The 26,426-nt window shown below is 36.7% G+C and overlaps 1 protein-coding gene and 1 long non-coding RNA gene across 3 annotated transcripts in view; one reads left to right on the top strand and one right to left on the bottom strand.

The window, feature by feature from the left end:
- sema5a (sema domain, seven thrombospondin repeats (type 1 and type 1-like), transmembrane domain (TM) and short cytoplasmic domain, (semaphorin) 5A) overlaps positions 1-26,426 on the top strand; it is a 232,001-nt gene that overhangs the window by 113,785 nt on the left and 91,790 nt on the right. For both annotated transcript variants that reach the window (XM_083530259.1, XM_083530260.1), the window contains exons 7-9: positions 8,875-9,088; positions 13,546-13,831; positions 17,819-17,954. In XM_083530259.1, coding sequence (XP_083386385.1) covers positions 8,875-9,088; positions 13,546-13,831; positions 17,819-17,954 — 636 coding nt within the window. The remainder of the gene's footprint in view (positions 1-8,874; positions 9,089-13,545; positions 13,832-17,818; positions 17,955-26,426) is intronic.
- Positions 24,377-24,861, bottom strand: LOC310720026. Its single transcript, XR_014531633.1, has 2 exons — positions 24,661-24,861; positions 24,377-24,627 (listed from the first exon to the last, which is right to left on the bottom strand). It is a non-coding gene; the product is annotated as an uncharacterized lncRNA (long non-coding RNA).

Genomic DNA, 26,426 nt, shown 5'->3' on the forward strand with positions numbered 1-26,426 from the left:
AAATATTGTAATGCATATTCATAGAAATAAAAACTGATGATTCAGGGTGCCTCCGAAATCTGAAATCTGATTGGATTTAAACTCCAATAGAATAATAAATTAAATAGTAAGTCAATAATTCTGATAGGATTGGTGGTAGCGTAGTGGTTAAAGCATTGGACTTTGGATCAGAAGGTCACAGGTTTAAATCCCACCACCACCATGCTGCCACTGCTGGGCCCTTGAGCAAGGCCCTTAACATTAACCCTGCTTAGTTGTAAGTCGCTCTGGATAAGGGCATCTGCTAAATGCCATTAATGTAAATGATAGCGTTTAGACCAGCAGCGAAGGTCTTGATGGCCCACCATTGAGTTCAAGGAAGATTTTATGCTTCCACATCCAAAGGCATCCTATACAGTTGTGGGCCTCCAACTTTGTAGTTCCAGTTATGGGAAGAAAAACATATGGCTGGAAAATCAGGTGTTCCAATATTTTTGCCCATATAGTTGATGTAAGCAAACCTGTGACTACTGTGTGCATGATGTGACACTGCACAAAGCATTAATTCAGTTGAAATAGTACATAGTGAAATTTTCTGTGTACATACTATATACACTATTCATTTTACAAAATGGTATAGATTAGTACTTAAGTATGGGATTTAAAATTATTATTTTACCTTCTGCTTGTAAGTTTAGTCGGTTAGGTTTGCAACAACCAAAACACTGGAATGTCTTGTAGGCAAGCTGCACAACTGATGAATTGTGCACTGATATGACAGCTTTAACACTTTCAGGGCTGCCATATATTCTAGCATTATGGCATATGACATTTCTTCTGCAATATTTTTCACATAATGGCAGCGATTTGATGTATCTTGACTTCTTCTTCTTCTTCTTTTGGCTTCTCCCATTAGGGGTCGCCACAGCGGATCATCCGTCTCCATACCACCCTGTCCTCTACATCTGCCTCTTTCTCACCAGCTACCTGCATGTCTTCCCTCACCACATTCATGAACCTCCTCCTTGTCCTTCCTCTTTTCCTTCTTCCTGGTGGCTCCATCCTCAGCATTCTCCTACCCATATACCCCATGTCCCTCCTCTGCACATGTCCAAACCATCTCAAACTCGCCTCCCTCACCTTGTCTCCAAAACGTCCAACATGCGCCATCCCACTAATTAACTCATTTCTAGTCCTGTCCATCGTCGTTACTCCCAACGAAAACCTCAACATCTTCAGCTCTGCTACCTCCAGCTCCACCTCCTGTCTTTTACTCAATGCCACTGTCTCTAAACTATACAACATCGCAGGTCTCACCACAGTCCTATAAACTTTCCCTTTCATTCTTGCAGACACCCTTCTATCACAAGTCACTCTTTTCCACACACTCCACCCTGCCTACACTCTTTTCTTCACTTCTCTAACACACTCTCCATTACTCTGCCCTGTTGATCCCAGGTACCTGAACCTCCTCCACCTTCTCCACCTCTTCTCCATGCAACGACACCACTCCACTGCCCTCCCTCTCATTCACACACATGTACTCTGTCTTACTCCTACTGATTTTCATTCCATGTGATGTATCTTGACTAGTGAGTTTAATTAGGAAAAAATGTACAAGTTTAAACCAAGTTTGAAAAAATTGCTCTCCTATGTCTATGCCATGTCTAACATATAACATTTGTTTATATGTTAAAGAGTTTAACAATAATTGCATTGTACATTGATTTTTGGTTGACAATATCATGGTATTGTGGTGACAGAGTAAGACATGGGTTCCATTTTGCTTTTTAAAAGTGTTGTGAAATGCATTGGCATAACACTATAATGAATTATGTACATTCTTGTAAACCTACACATCCATATGAGGGTTTTTTTTAAACTCTTACCACAACAGTAAAAGCACACAATTGTTTGGGATGCCTTTGTATGCTGTAGAAATTCCTTCCCAAACCTGTCTCAGCATGACAGTTCCCCTGTGCAGAAAACAAGCTCCATAAATTACCAATTTTGGAGTAGAAGATCTCGAGTGTCCTCCACTGAGCCCTGACCTCAAGCCAACTGGACACCTTTGGAATGAACTGGAACAAGGGCTATGCTCAAAGCCTCCTCACTCGACATCAGTGCCTGATCTCACTTTTTTTTTTTTTTGCTGAATGAGCACAAATCCCCACAGCAGGGCTCCAAACTCCTTTCCAGAAGAGTGGAGGTTATTATTACAGCAAAGGCAGGACCTAAATCTGGAATGGAATGTTGAACAAGCACATATCGTATGGGTGTGATGGCGAGTTTTTCCCGTTTTTTCTCTGATGATAAATGAACAGTATTTTGGGCTTTCAATAATCACCATGACACATTATAACCATCCTACACATCCGACATGCGAAAAGTATGCAAAGCTACACTGTTAAATGTGATGACCTGGAAAGGGTCTAAACAAACTTCAACAAAATTCTGTTACTCATTCAGGTCACTTTGATTTCATAATTTGCAGGCGAGTTCTACTGTATAACACTAGATGCTTCTAGAAATTAGTAGTCATAAATTCTTCTGTAGGTCTATATCAGCATTTGGTGAAGGTTTTCGGAGTACAAAAAATGCTTTTACTTAAAGCGATGTCAAAAAAATTATGTTTGATTTAGGAATTGAATAGATACCTGCCTGCCTGTTGTTGAAATAATAGACATTATGTGCCTTCATTCCTCCTGCACATTGTGTATTTAGAAACTGTCCTTGAAAGGTTTTTCAAACTTTAGTGAGTCTTTATGATGCGGTTGTGTGGAGCACAAACGCCATTGTCGATGAGTGTGTATTGTATTTTTTACTCTTATCGCTTATTTTGTTTTGGTCAACAAAGTCGCACTTTTCTCTCCAGGAAAAATGCATCAACATTTTGTTAAATGAATAGCTTTATAACAGTTTTTATGTAAAGATTTTTTTTTTACTATCGAAACTTTGGTTCCTAAAGGTTATTTTTTTTCACAACACACTGGCTATTCGAAAACTCTGTTCTTGTGAATTCTAAAAAGTTTAGTTATTCCTGTGTGTACTGACGACACGATTGGTGAATCTGAATTTTTAAAGCAAAGCTGCTCAATGTTGCTTAAACACAGCTGCCTGAGTGTGAAGCGTATCTTTCAGCTCCTCCTCTTAATATGCATTACAGCCATTGTGTTGTATCCGCAAGGGATGCCAGACGCTAGTTTTGTGAAGGTGTTCGATCAAAAAATGAAAGCCCTATTTTTCCCTCACCCATCTTGCGAAAGACATGCAGACGGCACTTCCTTTAGCCAAACATACAAATTCGCCCTAGGCTTTCCTTGCAAATAAATTAGCTCTAAGGAAGCTGAAGCGAGCTGAAAGACATCCAGGCTTTCCGCGAGCCAGGATTTGAGATAATCCCTCCTTTACACCGATCACACAGGGCGAGTGTTGTGGCCATCAGCTGCTTGGGAGATAAACACATCCGAATGAGGCGACACAGAATACGAGCTTCCTGTAGGACAGATTTATGGAGTGTTTATCTGAAGGACAGCAGTTGCACTAGCTAAACCGAATGGCATTTAGTGGTCGGATTCATTTATAAGAAATTTGCCTCACTCACCCCGAGACATTTTAATAGGCAAAAATAAATAATGGTTCAAGAATGAATAAGAAAGCAGAATAGAAAGAGAATGAAAAAAATAAGTATATATATATATATATATATATATATATATATATATATATATATATATATATATATATATATATATATATATATATACTTAATTTATCTACTTTATACAAATGAGCAGTGACTACAGCGACTTCACTGGCTTCACTGGCACTGACTGTTGCCAAAGTCTAGAGACTCCGCCTTCATTGCAGGGGACAAGTTGGCTTTAAGAACAGCAAGGGCCAAACTGTCCCGAGTTATCAGAAAGGCAAATCGCACACATGCCAAGAGAATCCACAAACCTGAAACCAGGAACAACACACCTCCTTGCAATGACCAAGTGATATGGTAGAGTGCTCAGGGAATGCACAAATCAGCTAATGGAAGTCTTTACTAAAATCTTCAACAGCTCCCTTAGCAGCGCTGTTGTTCCTACATACCTCAAGACAGCGACCTTGTCTCCATGCCAAACAAGTCTACAGTCTCCTGCCTCAATGACTATGGTTCCATCACACTTACAACCATCGTAATGAAGTGCTTCGAGAGGCTTCTTATGCGGCACATCAAGACATATCGTCTAAACCGTTCCACAGACGATGTCATGGCCACGACCCTTCATCTGGCCCTTACTCACCTCAACAATAAGGACACATATGTACGAATGCTGACCCTACAGTATATATATATATACATATATACATATATATATATATATATATATATATATATATATATATATATATATATATATATATATATATATATATATATACAGTACAGACCAAAAGTTTGGACACACCTTCTCATCCAAAGAGTTTCTTTATTTTCATGACTATGAAAATTGTAGAGTCACACTGAAGGCATCAAGGGCTATTTGACCAAGAAGGAAAGTGATGGGGTGCTGCGCCAGATGACCTGGCCTCCACAGTCACCGGACCTGAACCCAATCGAGATGGTTTAGGGGTGAGCTGGACTGCAGAGTGAAGGCAAAAGGGCCAACAAGTGCCAAGCATCTCTCAGGGAACTCCTTCAAGACTGTTGGAAGACCATTTCAGGTGACTACCTCTTGAAGCTCATCAAGAGAATGCCAAGAGTGTGCAAAGCAGTAATCAAAGCAAAAGGTGGCTACTTTGAAGAACCTAGAATATGACATTTTTCAGTTGTTTCCCACTTTTTTGTTATGTATATAATTCCACTTTTGATGCCTTCAGTGTGAATCTATAATTTTTATAGTCATGAAAAAAAAGAAAACTCTTTGAATGAGAAGGTGTGTCCAAACTTTTGGTCTGTACTGTATATAAACACACACACTAAATTATCCAGAACTGTACATAGTGTGGCCTTGTTTCCACCACACATGCTTTAATTGATTTATCTGCTTGTGTACATCTTTTATGCATCATTCCTTATGCCAGTGCTCTTTTCTCTCTATGTGAAATCAGGTTTTACACCACATTTGTCATTTATCCTTTTATCTTTTCTTATCTGCATTTTTGTGAGCATAATGGTCTGCTCATTACATTATGTCACCTAGTGAGATATCCATTGAAGCCAATTTATGAATCCATAAAAGATAAAACACAAAAGATTAACAGAATGGGTATTTGCATTTTAGAAGGAAAATAACACTAAGAGTTAAATGTGAATAAAGGATTGATTAAGGAGAAATGGATTGCATGGATTTTCTGTTCTTTTTAAAGAACAGAAAATCCATGCAATCCATTTCTCCTTAATCAATCTATATTCACATTTAACTCTTAGTGTTATTTTCCTTCTACAATGCAAATACCCATGCAAGTGTGTATTGCTTTTGTTATCTGATTTTTACTTTGCTCTTGCCATGCATTAGTATCATCACGTCCAGATTATTTGTTGCACTTTATTTTCTACTACTGCCAACAGTAATTAATTTGGGCATTAGCACTTGCATCCTGCCTCTACTCACTACACTTTACAGTAGTTATGACACATGAACTAATCCACTCCAATTTTTATTTCAGTTCCTTATCATCACAAAACTCCTTTTCTGCCTCTGGCTCATGGTTGGTCTTTCTGCATTTTCTATTAGGTCCTTAAAACTGATCCAGAAAGCTTTGCACTTGTCATCTGTCTTCTTAAGGTCATCTGTGTCAGTCCACTGCTGCACTGACTTCACTAGCATCCTGGAACTCTTGTATTAGATTTTAATTCCCAGATGCCTGCCAACAGAGCCAAAAGTAGAGCAGCTTCCCTGCACCTGATAGCAATGCTCAAATCCCTAACAATACCTGAAAGCTCTATATTCTATAAGCATGGCATGGTGTAAAACTCTGGACATATGCATGCACCCAGATGTGTTAACAAGCTCTGATTTACTTGACTCAACAACAATTAAGCATTTCATCATATATAAATCAAACTAATACAACACAGAAATCTAGAATGTATCTATGTACGCATGGCATTAACACTAATCTTTTAAAATATTTTACACCGCAGGTGAATTCTTTATTCTAATTGGTCAGAAGGTGTTCATTCTTTTTCAAGAAGAGCAGTATGGGATATTCTGCTGACTTTACTTCAAATTCAAATTAAACAAAAAGTTGATATAAATAAAAACCTTTTGTGCTATTCAGTATGTGCTGTTGGATAATTTGCACAATTAGAAAATGAGCATCTTTGGATGGTAACAACCATTATTGTTATTTAATATAATTGCCACATATACTACAAAAAGCACATTTAATGACTAAAAAATGTAGAACAAAAGCACTTTAGGTCGTGTTGCACATACTGCCAAAAGCTTTTGATCATTTTATAAACACCATGTACCTAACGTATACTGTTTTTTTTCGCAGTATATTCCAGGTGCATTATACTTTAAGGAAACAGCCTCCAATTTTGTTGTAGGAATTGAAAAAGAGATTAGCCTGCAATTTTGCTCATAATAGCAAAGCATTGCCTATGAAATCTGTAGACGCTAGCATTTATGCTCTGATTGATTCGGTTTTATTTTGAGCTGTAATTTCATTTCTTTTTATTTAGATAAAGCGAGTTCTAAATTATTCTGACAAGTTTCTCAGTTTCTATTTAATACAGACCAGTTGCATTATCGGGTCTGCCAGCACTGTTACGGTATTTATTTCCAAATAAAGGGAATATATTTGTATCTTCAGTTCAAACTTCTGTGAAAGCCAAATTATCCATCAATAAGCCAAATTTGATTAATAATGACTTTTTCAGGATGCATACAATGTGTATTCTGAGCCTGATTGCCAGAACTATATTAATGTTTTTGGACAAACACTGTGTTTTTATGTTGTTTGTATTTAATGTGCACAAATATCAATTACTTTTCATACAATTTGTGTGTGTGTGTGTGTGTGTGTGTGTGTGTGTGTGTGTGTGTGTGTGTGTGTGTGTGTGGACCATGACTGCCAAGTAACAAGATAAAAAATGTTGACACTGGCTACTCCTCAAATAGATAAATTATTTGAATTGTAAGCAAGCCAGCCCTCCCACATCGGAATTATTATTGTTTTATATTCATGCTGCTCCCTGGCTCAGGAATAAAATGTTTGCTTCCATATTATCTCAATCATTGAAAGAAATGCAAAAATGATTTAATAGAACTAAACTCTTTTCTCCAATGTCTTATGCAGCAAGATAGTAATATTTAGATGCAACAGATAGATAGATAGAAAGATAGATAGATAGATAGATAGATAGATAGATAGATAGATAGATAGATAGATAGATAGATAGATAGACAGACAGACAGACAGACAGACAGACAGACAGACAGACAGACAGACAGACAGACAGACAGACAGACAGACAGACAGACAAGTCTGAACAAAGAAGTTGGTTGAGAACAAAATAAACAAGCGATAGATAGATAGATAGATAGATAGATAGATAGATAGATAGATAGATAGATAGATAGATAGATAGATAGATAGATAGATAGATAGATAGATAGATAGATAGATAGATAGATAGATAATAAACACATTTTTGCTATTGTGTTAATAAAACTGTTATTAAAACTGGCTTCTGATATAATCCACATGATCAGGATGCTTAATGAAATTTAAGTTCTAATTCAGGTTTCTTCTCTTTTCCATTCCATTTATTTTGCAGACAAGTGGAGGAAACTACCCACTAGGAAAAAGTCTACTCTATCCGACCTCATTTTTCTCAACCCGTCAGCTTCCTTCGACATAGTGAATTGCTAGATACCTATCTACATTCCTGCTGACTTTGCCATCGCAAGCTATGCTCGGACATAGATTTTATTATATCTACAGGATCGATCTTTGTGTGTATTCTGGAGAAATTCGGTTTAATCAACTCGCATCCGCACTGTGGGTGTTCCACATGGTTCAGCTGTCGGTCCACCCTTTTTCATCTTATACACTTAATCACTGTGCTCAGGAATCAGATTACATGGCTTCACATTACCACTGCTACATTGATGACACCCGGCTTTGGGTTTTTTATTTCCCCAACTGTCCTCCCAATCAAGAAAATATCACACTTCTTTTCAGCATTTTTGTCCTGGACAGTCCTTGTTCTTGGCAAAACAGGAGCGATCTCATCTACATTGAGGACTTTATAGTAAACCACTTTAAACACGATTAGCTGACTAATAATCTGTTATTAACATTTTATGTTATTTAGAACAACTAGGATATCAGAATGAAGGCAACTTCCTGGATTAAACCCACTGCTCATATTCTCATACAATCTCAAGGGGTTTCTGCACTTGCTCCAAGTCTACTCTTCGACCTACTTATATATGTAGTGTGTCCTCTAGAGATCCTTTAGACTGCTATCTGAAGGATCAATCAAAACTCTTATGTAATGCCCCCTACTGAACGGAAATAAATGGAGTAAAAGTAAATTCTTTGCACATACCATTTTAGATAAAAAAAAATTCTCATACAGTATGTACAATGTATTATAAAACATTTAACTCAACAAAAATACAAAAAGATTTTAGGCTGTCAAACTTGGAATCTATCATACTTGCAGACAAAAACGATTAATAACATATACCATGCTATAGAGGATTAGTAGAAAAACATCCAATGATATGGTATATGCAATTGAAATGCTTGTATTGAAATATTAAAATGTTCTCGCTCTCTCTCTCTCTCTCTCTCTCTCTCTCTCTCTCTCTCTCTCTCTCTCTCTCTCTCTCTCTCTCTCTCTCTCTCTCTCTTTCTCTTTATTTTTTTTCGTTCTCTTCCCAGTTGACCAACCTAACAGAGATCCATGACCAGATCAGTGGCATGGCTCGATGTCCCTACAATCCCCTCCATAATTCCACAGCACTTATTACCTCCAGTGGAGAACTCTATGCCGCAACCGCAATGGACTTCTCTGGCCGAGATCCTGCGATTTACCGCAGCCTAGGAGGCCTTCCTCCACTCCGCACAGCTCAATACAACTCCAAATGGCTAAACGGTAAGGCAATGGAGTATTTCACGTTTGAATAGAAACACCTAGTCTGAAATGTAGGTGGATTTATTGTAATGCTCGGTAGTTTATATTCTAGTAGGTACAGTCACATGGATATGTATTGGTCCAACCTAATGACTGACCTGTTGTAATATAAATTGGAATAATATGGACTTAATTGTGAGAATGAAATATTTTTTTATGAGAATAAATGTTTCAAAAAACTTTAAAGTTAACATGTACCGTAAATGTACACAGGCTTTAACAAGTGCCTGTAACACGACTTGTTTCTAAACAGTAGCCTACCAAGAAAGTCATTGTTCACTGTCTTCCTCCTTCCTTTCACAACTATTTCTCTCGAAAGTTTTTCTTTTGGCATCGTCATGCGTTTAAAATTCACCATCGGTGAAGCTTTTCTCCCGATGCCGTGCAGCTCAGAACACAGGTGAAGTGCGTGTTTTCATCCCCGGTTGTTTTCAGCGTGACGAATGATTCGCATTTCCTGTTGACAGTCCGAGTGAGCGGCAGGTCAAACGTCAGAGGAACATCATCCATATTTATGATGTGGTGCGGCCCGATTCAGTGGGAGCGCATCTGATTTAATATAAAGAGTTTCATTGGTTCACCTGAAACCGTTCGGCAATTTCATTTGTCTAATGTTATGGGGCTCAGTTTTCTTGCTTGAAGCGTGTGAAACCGGGAAAAACTCAGGAAAAATCCATAAATTAGCCCCTTCGTTGTTTAAGCCGCAGGGTTCAAAGCGTGGAAAAAAAGAAGCTGCTTATAGTCCGGAAAATACGGTATATATATAAAAAAATATATCACAAAGAGGAGTGGGGGGGACAAATGTTATGATTGAGAAGTGTCACGCTATTTGTGTGAAAATCCTCATACATTTTGAATGTAGTTGTATTTCTTAACCAAGAGTCTGGTGTCTAGAGTTTATTACTTACTAATTCCATGTGCTTCCCTTTTAGTGCACTAAAGGATAAAGTTCACTATCAGATGTAATTGGGACATCAGCTTTCCATTAGTTGTGCATAATGTTTACATAATTTCTAAATAGTGCTTATAAAGAATTTAATGCATTGGATTTGTGGACAACTTCAATGTCATATTTTTATGCCTGATTGGTGGCCATAAAGATCTGCCTGGTTGCTGTATATGGCATTGTTTAAAAACAGATGAGAATAATTGAATTGAAAGCCCAGGAGTCCTCAAAATCCTTACTTCAATAGTTTCTATTTTTTTTTGTTTTGCCTTCTGTCTGTAGTCTTGATTATCGATCTACCCTGGTTAACCCTGTCAGCTTGTGTTTTGATCACTAGCTGATGTACCATTTCCAGATTAGCACTAATAAACATGCTCTGCAGCATTCATGTCCTGCACCTTCTTCCGAGTTCGAACGATTATCCACCATTCACTAAAAATGTGCTCCATTTTGAGTAGTTGTATTGCTTGGACTGCGCTAATCAGAGGTTATTAGAGACGAGGCAGGACTATTGATATAATAAATGTACAGCGTAAAGGGTAAGGTGTAACCCTGGGGTAACCATGTTCCACCATGAGCGCATGCCTTTAATTACTCCCTTATTTTCGATGAAGGTCAGGCCGGTGACATTTGCTTTTGGCAGACCAACCAAATTAGCCTCTGCTTTTCAAATAGTTTGATCTTTCCACGTCAAACCGTCATGTCCGGATGGAAGCAGAACGGAGAGGTCAACTGGTTCAGCCACCGCTTTAGCAGTGTTGAATTTGATCTGATTTACATTTAAATATAATTTGAAAAAAAAAAGGATTAGAAAATGTATTAGAGCTCAAATGCTCAGCATATGCTTCAGCTCTTACAAAAGGGTTTAATAAATTTTTCTTTTATGGCAAATTGATTTTCCCCTACTCCTCCGCACGATTGTATTGGCCGAACCAAAGAGAGCTCTTGCATTTCAAAGAAAATGAAAGCAGCGCTGACACAAACAGGCGGTTTGAATCAGGTGAGAACCCACATGATGATTAATATTGAAAAGTGCCTCCTGTGAGATAATTAGATGAGCGCACTTCTTTTAGCCATTTCTCATCTTAACCTTTATGTTCGTTTTGATTAATGAGGATGTCTATTACCTCGGTTAAAGATTAATTTGAAAAAAAATTCCTACTGATAATACAAATGACACACCACACAGCACTATGAAGGTTAACTTTTCTGTTCATATATATAAAAAAAAAAAAAAGACCTAATGTATAATCGTTTCCCAATAGTTGATGTGCTTGGGTCAATTTCTCACATTAAACTGTCTTATGAACGATCTTATTACATGAAAGAAATGTTATTCAGCTTATGTTGGCCAAACTAATTTTTGGAAGTGTGTGACATAAATGTAATTTCTGAGGTGGGTTTATATGTCTACTGTCTTATTTGCAGCCCAACCTGCAGACACACACATATACTGTACACACACTCACACGTGCACTCGCTATTAGGAAAATCTTGAGCATGAGAAAAAACTTTGCCGCTCACTTTGTATTCATATTTATTATGACTGCTAACTATTTGCTGCCCCTTCTTGTTAGCTACTGTAGCTCCAGTCAGGAAAATCCATCCCTAGATAGAGAGTTAGAATCCGGAAAAAAAAAAAACAATCCATGGCAGGAAGCCTACAGTGCAAAATTTACTGCTCTGTGCTTTCTGGGTGCTTTTGTCAATCACAGTGACAATAGCCAATCCCAGGTGTCATGTACTGTATTAGCTTCTGTATGCATAAGATACTACAGATGCTACATTCCTCTGAGTGTGCTATGCTACCCGGGTAGTTTGAATGTGCATTTCATGTGCCTTGTCTCCATTGTTTTGAGATATAAAAAAATAGTAGTTGTAATTTGTATACTAATATATACCATATGTGTGTGTAAAAAAAAGCAGTTATTTTTATATAATTTTTTTAAATATATATATTATATAAGAAACAAAGATACATTTTTGCTGAATTTAATTATTTCCGATTACAAAAAATTACAACCTGTACAATGCCTTTGAAAACATTATTTTTTTTTTTTTAGTAACCTTCTTGCATAAGTATGCTAGGCCTGAACTATCACATATTTAAAACACCCTTTGGTTTTATTACAGCGCTCATTCTGTTTTGATAAGAGTCTTGGCACATCTTGACTTGACCCTACAGATGTTCTTTTAGACTCAGGTCTGGGTTCTGGCAACATAAATCTTAAATATTTTTAGCCGAACCCATTCTTCTGTTGATTTGGATGTGCGCTGTGGATCATTGTAATGCTAAAAGGTGAAAGTCCTATTCATCTTCAGCCTTCAAGCAGATGCCAGAAGGTTTTGTGCCAAAACTGACTGGTATTTGGAGCTATTCAAAAGAGTATTCATGAAAAAAAAGCAGTTCCAAAGCATGATGCTGCCTTCACCATGCTTTAGCATGGTTATAGTGGTCTTTTGCTGATGTTCTGTATTGTTTTTACACTTAATATTTCTTTTCACAATTAAGGTCAATAAAGGTCTCACAAAAGTCTATTTCTATCTCATCAGACCCTAAGACATTTTGGGGACTACATATGTTCTGCATTGCTTAGCTAGGTTAAGACAGCATTCAGGTTTGGAGGTGTGCTGCTTGCTAGGTTAGCTCCTTACAGGAAATACTTGTCAGGGTCTCCTGATCAGTTGTGTTCTTATCAATTTTCGATGTTTTCCCTGTTCTTGGTATTGTCACGGTCATGTCAAATTTTATTTATTATACATGTTAATGGCTGTCTGCACTATGTCTCATGGTATATCTAATGCCTTAGACATTATTTAGGACAGTTGAATAATGAGATGCCCTTAACGAATTTCAGCTCTTTCTGGCCCATTTCTTTTGTTGTTCGATGCAACCAAAAATCATGTTAGAGAAAATGCTGAGATTTATTTTTTCATTAATCAAAGAAATTACAAATGAAGATGGTAGTGTACTCACAATGATTTAAACAAGCTTAGCGGTTAACTAATTCTAAACGTAAAACTTTTTTGTTCATAAAACGGTATGCGCACTTATGTACTTAGAGTCACTTTGGTTTTCACTTTTATATGATGTATATATGTATATGTATATGAATTAATTTATAGTTTATGGATTGTGTTGACTATATATATATATATATATATATATATATATATATATATATATATATATATATATATATATATATATAAAAAGAATTATATATATATATATATACAGAATAAAATATAGAAACTAAATGTTTTTATATTGTATTTTATATATATATATATATATATATATATATATATATATATATATATATATATATATATATATATATATATATATATAGTTGCATTTGTATTCAATCGTAATCAATTTTGTGATATTGGACATTTTATTAGATTTATACATAAGATCAAATATCCTCTAATAATCCCCTTTTTTTTTCTTTACTGTTTAACTAAGAGCCCAACTTTGTTTCTTCGTACGACATTGGAAACTTCACATACTTCTTTTTCCGGGAGAATGCAGTGGAGCATGATTGTGGGAGGACTGTATTTTCCCGTGCGGCACGCGTGTGTAAAAATGACATCGGCGGCCGGTTCTTATTAGAGGACACTTGGACCACATTCATGAAGGCAAGACTGAACTGCTCGAGGCCTGGAGAAATTCCATTTACCTATAACGAGCTGCAGGGAACTTTCTTCCTACCAGAACTTGAACTGCTGTATGGCATCTTCACTACTAATGTGTGAGTACATACTGCTCTAATCTGCTTTTATAGTATTTGTTTATTTTAAAAGATTTAAAAAACAGTCTTTAAAAACTAGTATATTAACCAGGCTATTAGCAATGACTTTATCAATGACAGTGTTTGTTGGAATTAATTTAGAGCAATTGTGGCTTGTGCCAGCGGTGCGCGAGTGAAGGGACGAGCCGGAAGGAGCTGGCACAAGCTTGGGGTTATAATGTGAAAATGTACAGGAGGTTGGCGGAATGAATATCACTTAATATTTTTAGGGCATAACATGTTTTTCTGAATTAAAAAAAAATGCCTCAGAGAGCACAAAACTTTGAATACATTTGAATATATTATATTTTCACAATCTTTTTCTTTATTATACTTTTCAACTTTTTGTTTGTCTCATGCTCCCTGAACCACTATTTTATTATTTATGCCCAATAAAACCTGGCATTCTTATCTTGAAATATTCCCATGCTATCAGAAAACTAAAATCCATTGATGAAAAACTATCTGGTCATTCAGTTCATTCAGGTGGTCAGCTGACCTTTTTTTTTTTTGGGGTACATAACTTTGCTGAAACTAGACCCGACCAACTAGAGCAACCCCATATCATAACGCTGCCCCACCAGGCTTGTATAATAGGCTTTATGTATGGGTGAGTCATTACATCCAGCTCTCTTCCTCTCCTAATGAGCCCATCTCTCTGGAACAGGGTGAATCTTTCTTAAGGCTACATACAGTGCATTTGGAAAGTATTCACAATGAAATCTATTAATATTATATTTTTATATTTGTAGTATTCATAATGACAACGTGAAAGAAGTTTGTTTGAAATTATATTAAAAGTAAAAACATGTACATAAGTGTTCACAGCCTTTGCTCAATACTTTGCCACAGACGCCATGGCTTGCTCATCAGGGATAAATGTACACCATTCACCTTAACTGTTAAATTCTGCAAAGCTGCTTTGAGACAATGTCTGCTGTGAAAATCGCTATAGAAATAAACGACTTGACTTGACTTGACTTGACTTGACTTGACTTGACTTAGTTTAAGCACCTTTAGCACCAATTACAGCCTCTAATCTTTTTGAGTATGATGCTACAAGCTTGGCACACAATCCCAAGCTTGTAGCATTGGTATTGGTCAGGTAATGAGCGGTGCCTGGTTTCCTCCAGATATAACACTTGATATTCAGGCCAAAGAGTTCAATCTTGGTTTTTCATGGTCTGAGAGTCCTTCAGGTGCCTTTTGGCAAACTCCAAGTGGGCTGTCATGTGATTTTTGCTGAGGAGTGGTTTCCGTATGTCCACTATACAGGCCTGATTAGTGAAGTGCTGCAGAGATGTTTGCTCTTTCAAAGTGACTACCCCACTCAGTTTGGCCAGATGGTCCGCTCTGAGATTAATCCTGGTGGTTTCGAACTTCTTCCAATTATGGAGGATAGAGGCAACTGCGGGATTCATTGGGATCTTCAATGCTGCAGGATTTTTTTTTTTTGTACCCTTCCCCAGATCTGCCTTGATGCAATCCTGTCTTGGAGGTTCACAGACAATTCTTTGTACTTCATGGCTTAGTTTGTGCTCTGGCATGCACTGTTAACTGTGGAACCTTATATACACTGGTCTGTGCCTTCAAATCATGTCCAATCAACTGAATTTACCACAAGTGGACTCCAATCAAGTTGTAGAAACATCTCAAGGATGATCAGTGAAAACAGAATGAACCTAAGCTCAATTTTGAGTGTCATGGAAAAGGCTTTGAATACTTATACAATTTGTAAAGATTTCAAACAAACTTTTTAAATGTTGTCATTGTTTGTAGAATTTTGAGAAAAATTATACATTTAATCCATTTTGGAATAAGGCTGTGACATAACAAAATGTGGGAACGTGAACCTTTCTGGACACAATGTAACTGTTTCATCCTAATCCTTTAAGTTATTTTCACACTATGCATGTCGTAATGCTCTTACTCACACTAATAAACATAGCCAGGAGTTCTACTGTTGCTCTTATACAATCTGATTTCTCCAAAATGTTAAGCAATCTCAAATCACAGGCATTCTAAAAAAAAAAAAAGAAAAAAAAAAACCTAAGAATGAATGTATTTTATTACCCTAAATGGAAAAAGATTTAAAAGTGTGAGCTTGAGCCATACATATTTTTATTACACCCCTACTGCACACTATTAAAGCCTCTGCATCAGTGGAGCATGCCCCATGAAAGAAAATGTCCCCCTAAGATTCACATTGATTTTTACTGATTTGTAAAGGTCTTTTTCTGCTAAATAAGTGACAGGATATTTGTTTTATTTTCTAGAGAAAGAAAAAAAAAAGATTTTTCTAAAAGAATCTAATTTAATAAGGCCTTTCTTAAAGGTCACTGATCTACTGGTAGTAGTGTGAGCTTATACAGGAAAAAGATCTTTATGTTTATTTATACTCACATATATTTTAGTACATTTTCAGGTACATTTATGTCACCATATACAAAGACAGTTTATAACAGAGCTTATTTTAAAGGGTTTCTATGAGAATGTCTATGTTCTGTGTGCTCTTTTCAAAATAGTTTACTTAACAAAAGTTAACCTGACAGGATTTTTGACAGGATTTTTATATTCACTGTATAGATGTTAATAATCTTTACTGTTAGAACTAGTTTACTTGCTAAGATTAGCTAGCCTGCTTTTAAGAGAAGTTATTCATAAATATTAATAATCTCTCCAGTTAAAAATAGTTGACCTGCTAATTACGAGCTAAGGTCAAAGGATCTCTAAGCCGACTTTTTATAATCTATTCATAAATGTTATTTAAATCATTATTAATGTTGATAAAATAAGCAGCCTGACAGGATTTCTGAGAACATTTTTATTAGATTTTTAAAATAATAGAATTTTTTGTTAAAAATTACGTTGTATTCATAAATGTTAATCCTATTGGAACTTCTACTAAAATCTTATTGGAACTTCTACTAAAACTAACAACCTTGCTATAATGAGCAAACCAGACAGGATTTTAAGAGCATTATGTCATTTTCATAACTAATCATAAAGCATGACTAATAAAAAGCTAATATATGCTAACCAGACAGGACATTCGAGAGGACATTTATGTTCTATTCATAAATGGTAATTATTTTCCTCAAAAAACGAGTCCAACATGACCAGATTTCTAGTAAATTGTGTAAAAAGAAATGTATCTTCCCTCTTAAAACTAGTTGGCCTGCTAATATTCAGAGCGGATTTGAAGATAACTAAGCAAGCAAAATAATGAGGACAATATGTTTTACAAACTAAAGTTTGGAAGTCTTTAAAGTGACAATGGAGATGTACAGATATAATTTGATGTTTTGGCAAAAGATCACAGCACATCTCTTTGCTCTTACTGCATTGCTGTTGGATGTTACGTCTATAAATACCTTTATAGATTTACAGCAAAAAAAAAAATGGAGGCCAAAAAGTGGAGTTTTTATTGTGTCACTTCAGTCAAAATGACAACGAGTGATATATATATATATATATATATATATATATATATATATATATATATATATATATATATATATATATATATAATATGTTCCTCTACGTTTTTTGAATGGTTTACGGCTCATATTTTCTAAAGAGGATTTTCTGAAAATCCAAAATATTCCTCGAAGAGTGCTAGATTCTTTTTAAGTGCATAGGCATCAAAGTCCTTTAAGATATGTAGCCCAAACTACACTTTCTCAGAAATCTCAGATGAAAGTGATGCATGATTATACTAGTAAAGAATGAATGCAGAATGATTTGAATGTTAGTGAACTTATTGGATGTAGGGGCACTAAGATTTCTCTGTTTAATGGTTCTAAAATGTGGCTTTGTGTAAGAGGCAGCAGTAGACAGACTCATTTTTTCACATTAGACCCTCTGATGTACTGATAATGGACAGTGTGTGAGTGGGTGTGCATGAGTGGGTGTCTGAGTCTCCTCTCTGTCTCTCTCTTCCCTCAGGAACAGCATAGCTGCCTCGGCAGTGTGTGCCTTCAACCTGAGCGCCATTATCCAAGTGTTCAGTGGGCCTTTTAAATACCAAGAAAACTCACGTTCAGCATGGCTTCCATATCCAAACCCCAACCCGGATTTCCAGGTAAGAAATCTGAAATACCAAGTCCCTGTTTTACAGAAAGGAATTCAATCTTATGTAGTGCAGTTCATTGAGCCAAACAATGTGCTTTATTTGCAGAATTAAATGAAATCCAAAAGTCTATATATTTTCAATAATTAGGTCTAGAATGCACCATGTAAATGGTTACAAACCCACAATATCCACCTTTTTCCTAAGCCCCATGAAGCTTTGCACAAACTATGGGTGGAACATCCGGTGGTATTGTACCTAACATGGTCATTTTTTCTTTTTTTTATATATATATATTTTTTGAACATATGCACATATGCACAAAATAGGAAGCCAATTATTCCTTCTTTAAAGGTAGAGAAGGCAGTCAGGCAAAGAAAAACAGGCATGTTCTGCACTCTCTTAAATGCAGTCAGCTCTAACTTTTTGTGTATATAGCACTGTTCTTTAAGCCACAAATTAAGCTTTTTCTGGTTATAATTGCAACCATGAACTGCACATGTTGTTCCTGAGATTTTAAATACCATTTTAACATATTTCTGCTTGAAAAAACAAGCCACACATTAACAAAACTTATTGCTGTGTGCACTTTAGTCAACGATGCTACTACTTCCGGTGCAAATTATACCCATAATTGTTTTTACAGCAGCGCCTCTAGGATCCAATATGGCTACCAATGACAGATACCATCATTAACCTCACTTTAAATTTAAACAATGAGTAGCACAGCAAACACCATCAATTTTGTTAGTAAGTTTTCAGTAGACAGCATTAATCATACAATAATTGGCATTATGGTATGTGTTACATGGATGCAATTTTTCATTAAACAAATAAATAAAATAAAATGTACTTGATATTAATGTTCTGGTTTATGATATATTTGGCATATAACTGTGTAGATAGTGTGTTCTTATACTGTACACAGATTCAGATAGAATGTCCACAATATTGATACATTTTACATTTTACGTTTTACATCATGACCTGTGGTGTGCATAAGGGCTGGGTTCATGTGAAACACGTGAAAATGTTTTTGCTTTCATGCACGTCAGTGCATAAACATACGTTTTGAACGTGCAGCACACCATAATGAATGCAGCATTTATTATAGGTGCCTGGTCGGGATGGCAGTGAATTTAACGAGGATATTGTTGGCTTATAGCTTTGTAAAAAAGCATTGAGGTCAGGTACAAACAAAAAGAAGATCTGCACAACAAACAGTCTAGCACACGTTTCAAGTGGAGACCAAATAAGTTCTCAAGGGCTTAAGGTGAGGAGCTGTCAGAGCCAGTTTGCATGCATTTTATACCCGTAGTAAGAAGCTAGTTAAAGATTTACATTTGCTATAAATCATTTATACAATGCAAAAAATATATATATCTTAGTGTGGAAATATCTTGAATTTTCAAATATTAAATTTATCTTGTAATTTATCAAGTATTTCCTATTATGAGATTACAGGTAACCAAATACAAGACTAAATATTAACCCTATTTTCAGCCATTTGCATTCATTTTATGCTTGACACTTGAAACTACATGATTGAATGTCCAGAAATTTCAAGAAATCATCTATTTGCTTTGCTGTAATCTTATAAAAAGAGATATTATATCAATTAGACTTATCCAAGCTATTTTCACTTGCTAACATGTGTGTCAGGGATCCACCAGCCACACCTTTACCTAACCCACATGTCACTCCAAGCAGCTCTTCTAACTACTAATCACCTACACCTGGCACTCATCAGCCTCCACGATACATAACCTCCGTTCCCCCACCAGCTCATTGTCCGTTCTACAGCTAGGCTAAGGAACATTGTCGGACTACCCAAGCTACGTGCGTTACTGGTTTGGTTTATCTTTGTTTACTGGACTCTGTTTAGTTCTTTGGAACTGTCTGGTCATAGCTTTCACCAGGGTTAGTAAACCTGGAGTTTCTTTTCATATTGCCGTTTTCTGCCTTGCCCTTTTGTGCTTTATTAAAGACCTTTGTGGATTTCACTTCGGTTTCCTGCACGTTCTTCCGCCTGACATTGTGATTGCACCATCAATGTACCTAGTATTTAAAATGTCATAGTACAAAGTTAAGTATTAGATGATAGTAAAAGTTTCATTTCCCACATTGTTTTACAATATCACTTGTACTGATGGCTGACAAGATATCAGAAATATTCCAAATACTAAATAGAGAGTTCTTCTGTAATTTTATAAACACTGTACTCAAATAAACTTTTTACATCATATATTGTTTTGTAGTTGTAAATATGACCTGAATTTATGGTGGAGTTGGAATGTCCCCACATCGGTTGAAACACACTAACACAAGTTCCATGAATTATTCATTTTTCATAGTTTGACTGAAGGCAAACAAGATGCTAAATCTCTCGTTTGGTAATTAGACTAATAAATCTGGTCTTGATCTCGACTTTTGCACCCACATAGAAGTTACAATGCTGAAGATCATTAAATTTATGCAAAAAACGAATGCAAAATGTCAAAGCAGACCATTTTAACCTTTCAGTGCACACAACTCCGTCTGGCTCTGGTTGTGTGCCTTAGCCTCCTAATTGACTCAATTAAGTCAAGGCGTTCTTTAATCCCTACTTTTATAGCTTTACTTCTGGCCTAATTGTATTTGGGAATGTGGCTTTTTATGAGGTGAATTTCGATTAGGTGGCACATTAAGGGTCCCTTATCTACATTATTTATTGCTTCAGTAAACTTTAACAAAACCTGAACCTCAAAATTAATACAATTTCAGGGTTGGCAACACAGTAATAATGTAAGTTAACATGTACTTTTTGATGTTTTTGATGTTTTGAATGTTAACTAAATGTTGACAGGTAATATATACAAAATTGAAATAAGTTACATTATGGCATGTTCATAATTAATAGGTTATTACTGGTACCCACAATACAGCATTTATGAAATTAAATTTATTTTACAAATAAAATTATTAAGGATTTAATACTTATTGGTCATTGCAGACTTATTACTCAAGGATGGTTTAAAGATTATTTGAACCACTATTTATAAAAATGCATTGAATAATATGTACAAATGCTTTCTAGCTTTACTTATAATCAGTGGCGGGCCATGCTTAATACCAACATTATGATGGCAAAGGTATAGAAACCATCAATATTGTACAGAAACGCAGTATAGCAGAGCGCTGCATCACAGATGGGTAACTCATGCAGTAAGAATGAATGGCATTACTAAAGCTAGAAACCTAATAAACACACTTCAACAGGTCTTCTTGCACTGCAGCCACATCTGCATCACCCGCATACATCATCTTTAGCAAAAGCATCAATATTACCCTATTTTTCAGTGCACCTTTGTGCATTTTTCTGTGCATTATGGTTTTCCTGGGGATTTGAAATTAAGGCAAATTGTGAGTGAGATTTTTTCTCTACAGGAAACTACAGAAAAGAAAACACAAAAGTTGTAACTGTTTTGGCTGTTCTTTCCTTACGATGTCCAGCTGTTCTTGTAAAGTCCGTTTCGTAAATGTCCTTGTAAGTGTATCTGCGGCCAAATCGATTTCTCCTACTCAGTGAACCATTGTGGAATAAAAAAAAAAACAGCTATTAAATTCAAAATATACTTGAGCTTGTGCAGTTTGCGACGGATGCGGGATGCAATAGTTCACTCTCTGACCAACCAATCAAACAATGAGAAAATGCTGACGCGACTGAGTGCCTTCTAGGATCCTTGGAGTGTCCAAATCGCAGTCTGATTGGTTAAAGCAAGAGCTTTAAGCAGCATAGATTTGAATCTAACAAAAGCTTGTGTTTTTGAATTATGCTGGCTTTATGGCAATACGTGATGTGACGACTGAAATCTGATTGAATAGAAATTGTAATAAAATCTTTTATTTGGATGCACTTCTCCTAGATGCAGTTCATCTGCAAGAAACAGTATGATATGCAGAGAATATTCTATTGGATAGACATTGACTAAGTCAATGATTAGCATGCAAACACCTTCCTAAGGAAACTTTTACATTACAATTCATTCATTCATTCATCTTTAGTAGACACTTTATGTTGGCGAGGGTCACAATGGATCCTGAGCCTAGCCCAAGAACGTCCCTTTTAGATCACTGGGAAAGAATTTAATAAGGTTCTCACCTTATAAAACCCAGTAGCAGAAAATTTACAATGATAACGGAGCTAATAAAAAAGGCACCATCTATGTTCTGCTGTTTCTGATCATTTAACTGCAATGATTGCTTGAGAAGTGTCCTTAATTTTCTGCTCAAAATCGGTGTTCTCTCAGAGTCAGACTGCAGGGATTCTGGGATTAAGAATGATGTTTTGGAGAAAAGTGTGTGTGTGTAAAGCACCAGAGCTCGATGGCAGGAGTTATAATGATAGCAAGTCGGCTAACTCGGCTGACGCTGAGCCTGTTAATGCACTTTAATTCGCACAGAGACCCGTGGCCATCTGGAGACTCTGAGCCTTCTCATATGCTTTTGACTTCCTTTTAAATAAAACTGTCTCCTCAGCATGTATTAATTTTTTTGTACTGGATCAGCTGAATTTAAGAATCCTGTCTAAAGAGATAATAGAGTTGCAGCAGCTGACATGAAGAGGGGGGAAAAAACTTCTCTCATGGGAGGGGGGGGTTTGCTGTTTGGTGAGCATTCGGGCCTCACTTTATCTCAGCCTCTGTGACATCTTCATCAAGAATTTGTCAGCATCGGCGAGCAAAGATTTACGAGCCTCGGATTTATGGCTTCCTGCACTGATGTAAAACTAGTAGCTGTCTATTCCAAGCATGAAAGGGCAACATGGAGCGTGCACTGGTGAAATTATTTCTTTCCTGATTGAGGTTGATTACACAGAGTCCAGAAATGAAAGCAGGAAGCTTAAACGAAATGTCCTGCACTCAATCAGGAGAAGGAATTAGTGTTGCAATGCCAGCATGATTCCCGTCTATGCTTCAAAATACAACACTGCGGTGGCACAGTGAAGTTGTGGGTAGTGTTGCCATCTTACAGCTCCAGGGTTCAAAACTGATGTTAGGACTCTGTGTGGGTGTCCATGTGGGTTTCCTCAAACACTTCCCCAGGGGTGATTATTTGTACACGGTGCTCCATCTGTACTGGCATTTCATCCTGCCTCAAGAAAATACTTAATATCTTAATAAAATGTTTCAATATTTATTTATTTTTTTTGCATGTGCAATCAAAGTGACTTTCAAGTGATTGGCTTTGCAAGTGCTAAATAACAAAACATACACTTTGCTAAATTGGTACGTCCTGTATGAACATCCCATTCCACAATTACTTCACATTTGCATGTATAATAACCTTCACTTCACTGGGAAGATGGTTTACCAAATTTTGGAATGTGCTTGTGTAGATTTGTGCTCATTCAGCCAGTTAAGTCTGATGTATTATGTGAAGGCCTGGGGTGCAGTCAGCATTTCAATTCATCCTGAAGGTGTTTAATAAGGTTGGGGTCAGAGCTCTTTAGCAGTCCACTCAAGATCTCCTACTTCAACCCATATACAGTATTCAGTTCAAGACCAACACAGGGCTAACATTCAAAATGTTTCCAAACATTTACTTACTTTTCTAGACTAAGGATCATTGTGTTCCCTTTAAAATGTGCTCACAATTGTCTTTAGGCAGTTCTGACACAAAGATTAAAAAACGTGGTTGTGGCAACTAGGGCGTGTACCTGTCACTTACTAAAAGTAAATCATGACCAAATCAGTTGTCACTGATTGTCATAACAAAGCATTAAATGTAATTTAGACAATTTTAGAACCTTTTAGGTCTTTGGTGGCAGTAAAACATAGCTATGATGAATAATTTTTGATTAATCAACATCCATCTGTATTATTTCGCATGTATTAGAGAATATCTTACACAGAATTCGTTTTTACTTTAGAGTGACTGACAGAAGAACTTATTGTTAACAACGCTTGTCTTTGTCTCACTGTTGCTACTGCTTAGTACATAGAATTCAATAGTGAACCCTGGCTTTTAATCCTTTGCAGTTTTAATCCATGTGATGGTCACCTATAGGACCTGAGGCTGTTCAGACCTAAAGAGTGAAGAATAACTCAGGGTAGCGGTGTGTGTGTGCGTGTGCGTGTGTGTGTGTGTGTGTGCGTAAGAAAGAAAGAGAGACTTTTGCCTGCACCAAATACAGTGGAACCCGGTTATGTCGATGTCCTAGGGGGTCGCCAAAAAGCATCGAGGTAACCGATGATCGAGATAAACGAAAATCAAAATGGCGGCAATATATTAACGTGCTTGAAATTTCTTTATGTACATGATGTGCGTTAATAAATGAGAATGTGCATGCACGTGTTTTTGAAGGTTTTTTTTTTACACAACAGCGTTGCCGCGATTTGTTTGATGAAGGCATGCTATAAAAATACATACAGTACATGTTTATCTGTCATGAATCCACCTGCCACGCCCCCTTCGGCCCCCTTCAGCGTGTCAGGTGTTTTCTCGGCCGCTTTCTCTGAAGCTCCCGGCTTCAATCGCGCACATATGGTGCTCGTTTAGCATCGTCACCAGCTTCTATTTAAACTTCCACACTCTCACTGTCCGTTATTGTTGGTATATGTTGGTTCACGGCGGTCGTTGTTATCACTCATGCGTATCCCGGTACGTGTCTTCCCACCGGCACTCTCTCAACGGCTGCTCTTTTCTTCCCAAAGCCGCGCCGCGCCCCTACTAACACTACGAACACTAGCACTAACTAACAGCAGAGATTCACCAGTATACAATACAACACCTGTAGCAGCTGTAAGGTTTGATTTTTCCGCCACTTCCGCGAGTTCTTCTGCGGCTGCACCGAGATAACCGACGTTAAATGGCAAATTTGTCCCCCTTGTGCTCGAGATATCAGGGTTCGGCGACATAACCGATAAAAAATGCTTAGAAAAAGCGACTTAATAGGGTTGTCGAGGTAACCGAGGGCGAGATAACCGGGTTCCACTGTATAACTCATCTTTTCTTGCAAAAAGTTTGATAAATTCTTCTTGCTTCCCTATTATTTTTTTTACACTTACCCATATATAATATATTCTAATGAACTTAGTATAGTTGGTAAAATTTCCCTAAATATTTAAATGTATATTTAACCCAGACTGACAATGAGGATTCTTTCATCTACATGTTACTTCTTTACACGTTTAAAAAGCATTAAATGATGAATGAATAAATGCAGGAAATACATCACACAGCACCATCTAAACACCGTGCCATGTCCAATCCACTCCCATGTTAATCAGTAAGGCCTTTTTTTTCCTCCTACAATCTTCAAATCCTACAGCCTGATCCTACCAACATGAAAATAAAAGCAGCTCTTGCACATGTTGTGTTCCCTGACTCAATACAAACCTCTAAATCAGGGTGATTGAGGCTCCTGTGGTGCTCAGTAATACTCTCCTCACCTAGTTGCCTTAACACTACCATGTCAGACACTCATAAATAGGCACCCAAAGAGTCGATCCGTGGCTTTGTTGAGCATATGGCAATCTGGAGATTGATTACTACTTTGAAAGATGTAGAGCACAAAAAGATGTTTAAAATTCCTTGTGCTAGTCAATACCAGTTTTTAGTCATGATCTGACTCTTCTCTTTTCTTTGTTTTGTGAGTCTTTTTTATATGTAGAGTGCTATAAAGAAAAACAGAAATTGCCATTATTATATGTAATGAGTAGAAAAGGCTCTCAAAAGAAAAATTTTGTGGACAGTCTATTCAAAGTGGAGCATACTGTCTCTGACTAGAAAAGGGTGGATGTGATATAACACTTACTATGCTAGCTCTATTATACCATTTCACAGTAAAGAAGTAAAGAAAAACTTGGTGACTATGCTATGCACTTTGGCATTTGGCAGGCCAGATTTGGGTTCACATGTATCCTTAGAGGGAAATGTACAGTACCTGTAAATGCATCCTAGGATGAAACATTTCTATGATGAAATGACCTGAGAATGAAAATATATAGGTCCTTTTCATTCTTATTCAAAGGCACCATACATCCCCAAGGTGAACACCTATAAGAAAGTTTGGATGGACGTGTAGGACAGTGCTTTCAACCTCCATCATCAAAGCACCAATTTAAAAAAAAATATATTTTGAAAGAATGGTGTTCCTCTGTCCAGTAAAGTTCCAGAGTCTTGTAGAATCTATGAGAAGCATTTTTTTAATGGTGGCATTTTTCTTTATTTTGTCACAGAGCTTTGCTGCAGCCATTGAGATTTTAATCCTGAAGAACCTTTTACCATTGACTAAAGTGGAGAAACATGCAATTATGGTGATGACATAAGCCCAGTAAATTTGATGGCACAAATTATGATTGATGTGATGCAGTTAGAGCCTGCCGCTGCTGCTTCTGTCTGCTCTTGTTTACACCATGGCTAAAGTACGCATCAAGACAGGATCAATAAAGCTTGTCCTAATTCAAGGGTGGAAGTTGTTCTGCTTTTAAAAGCAATATT

The sequence above is a fragment of the Silurus aristotelis genome (assembly GCF_946808225.1).
Source record: "Silurus aristotelis genome assembly, chromosome: 25".
Classification (NCBI taxonomy): domain Eukaryota; kingdom Metazoa; phylum Chordata; class Actinopteri; order Siluriformes; family Siluridae; genus Silurus; species Silurus aristotelis.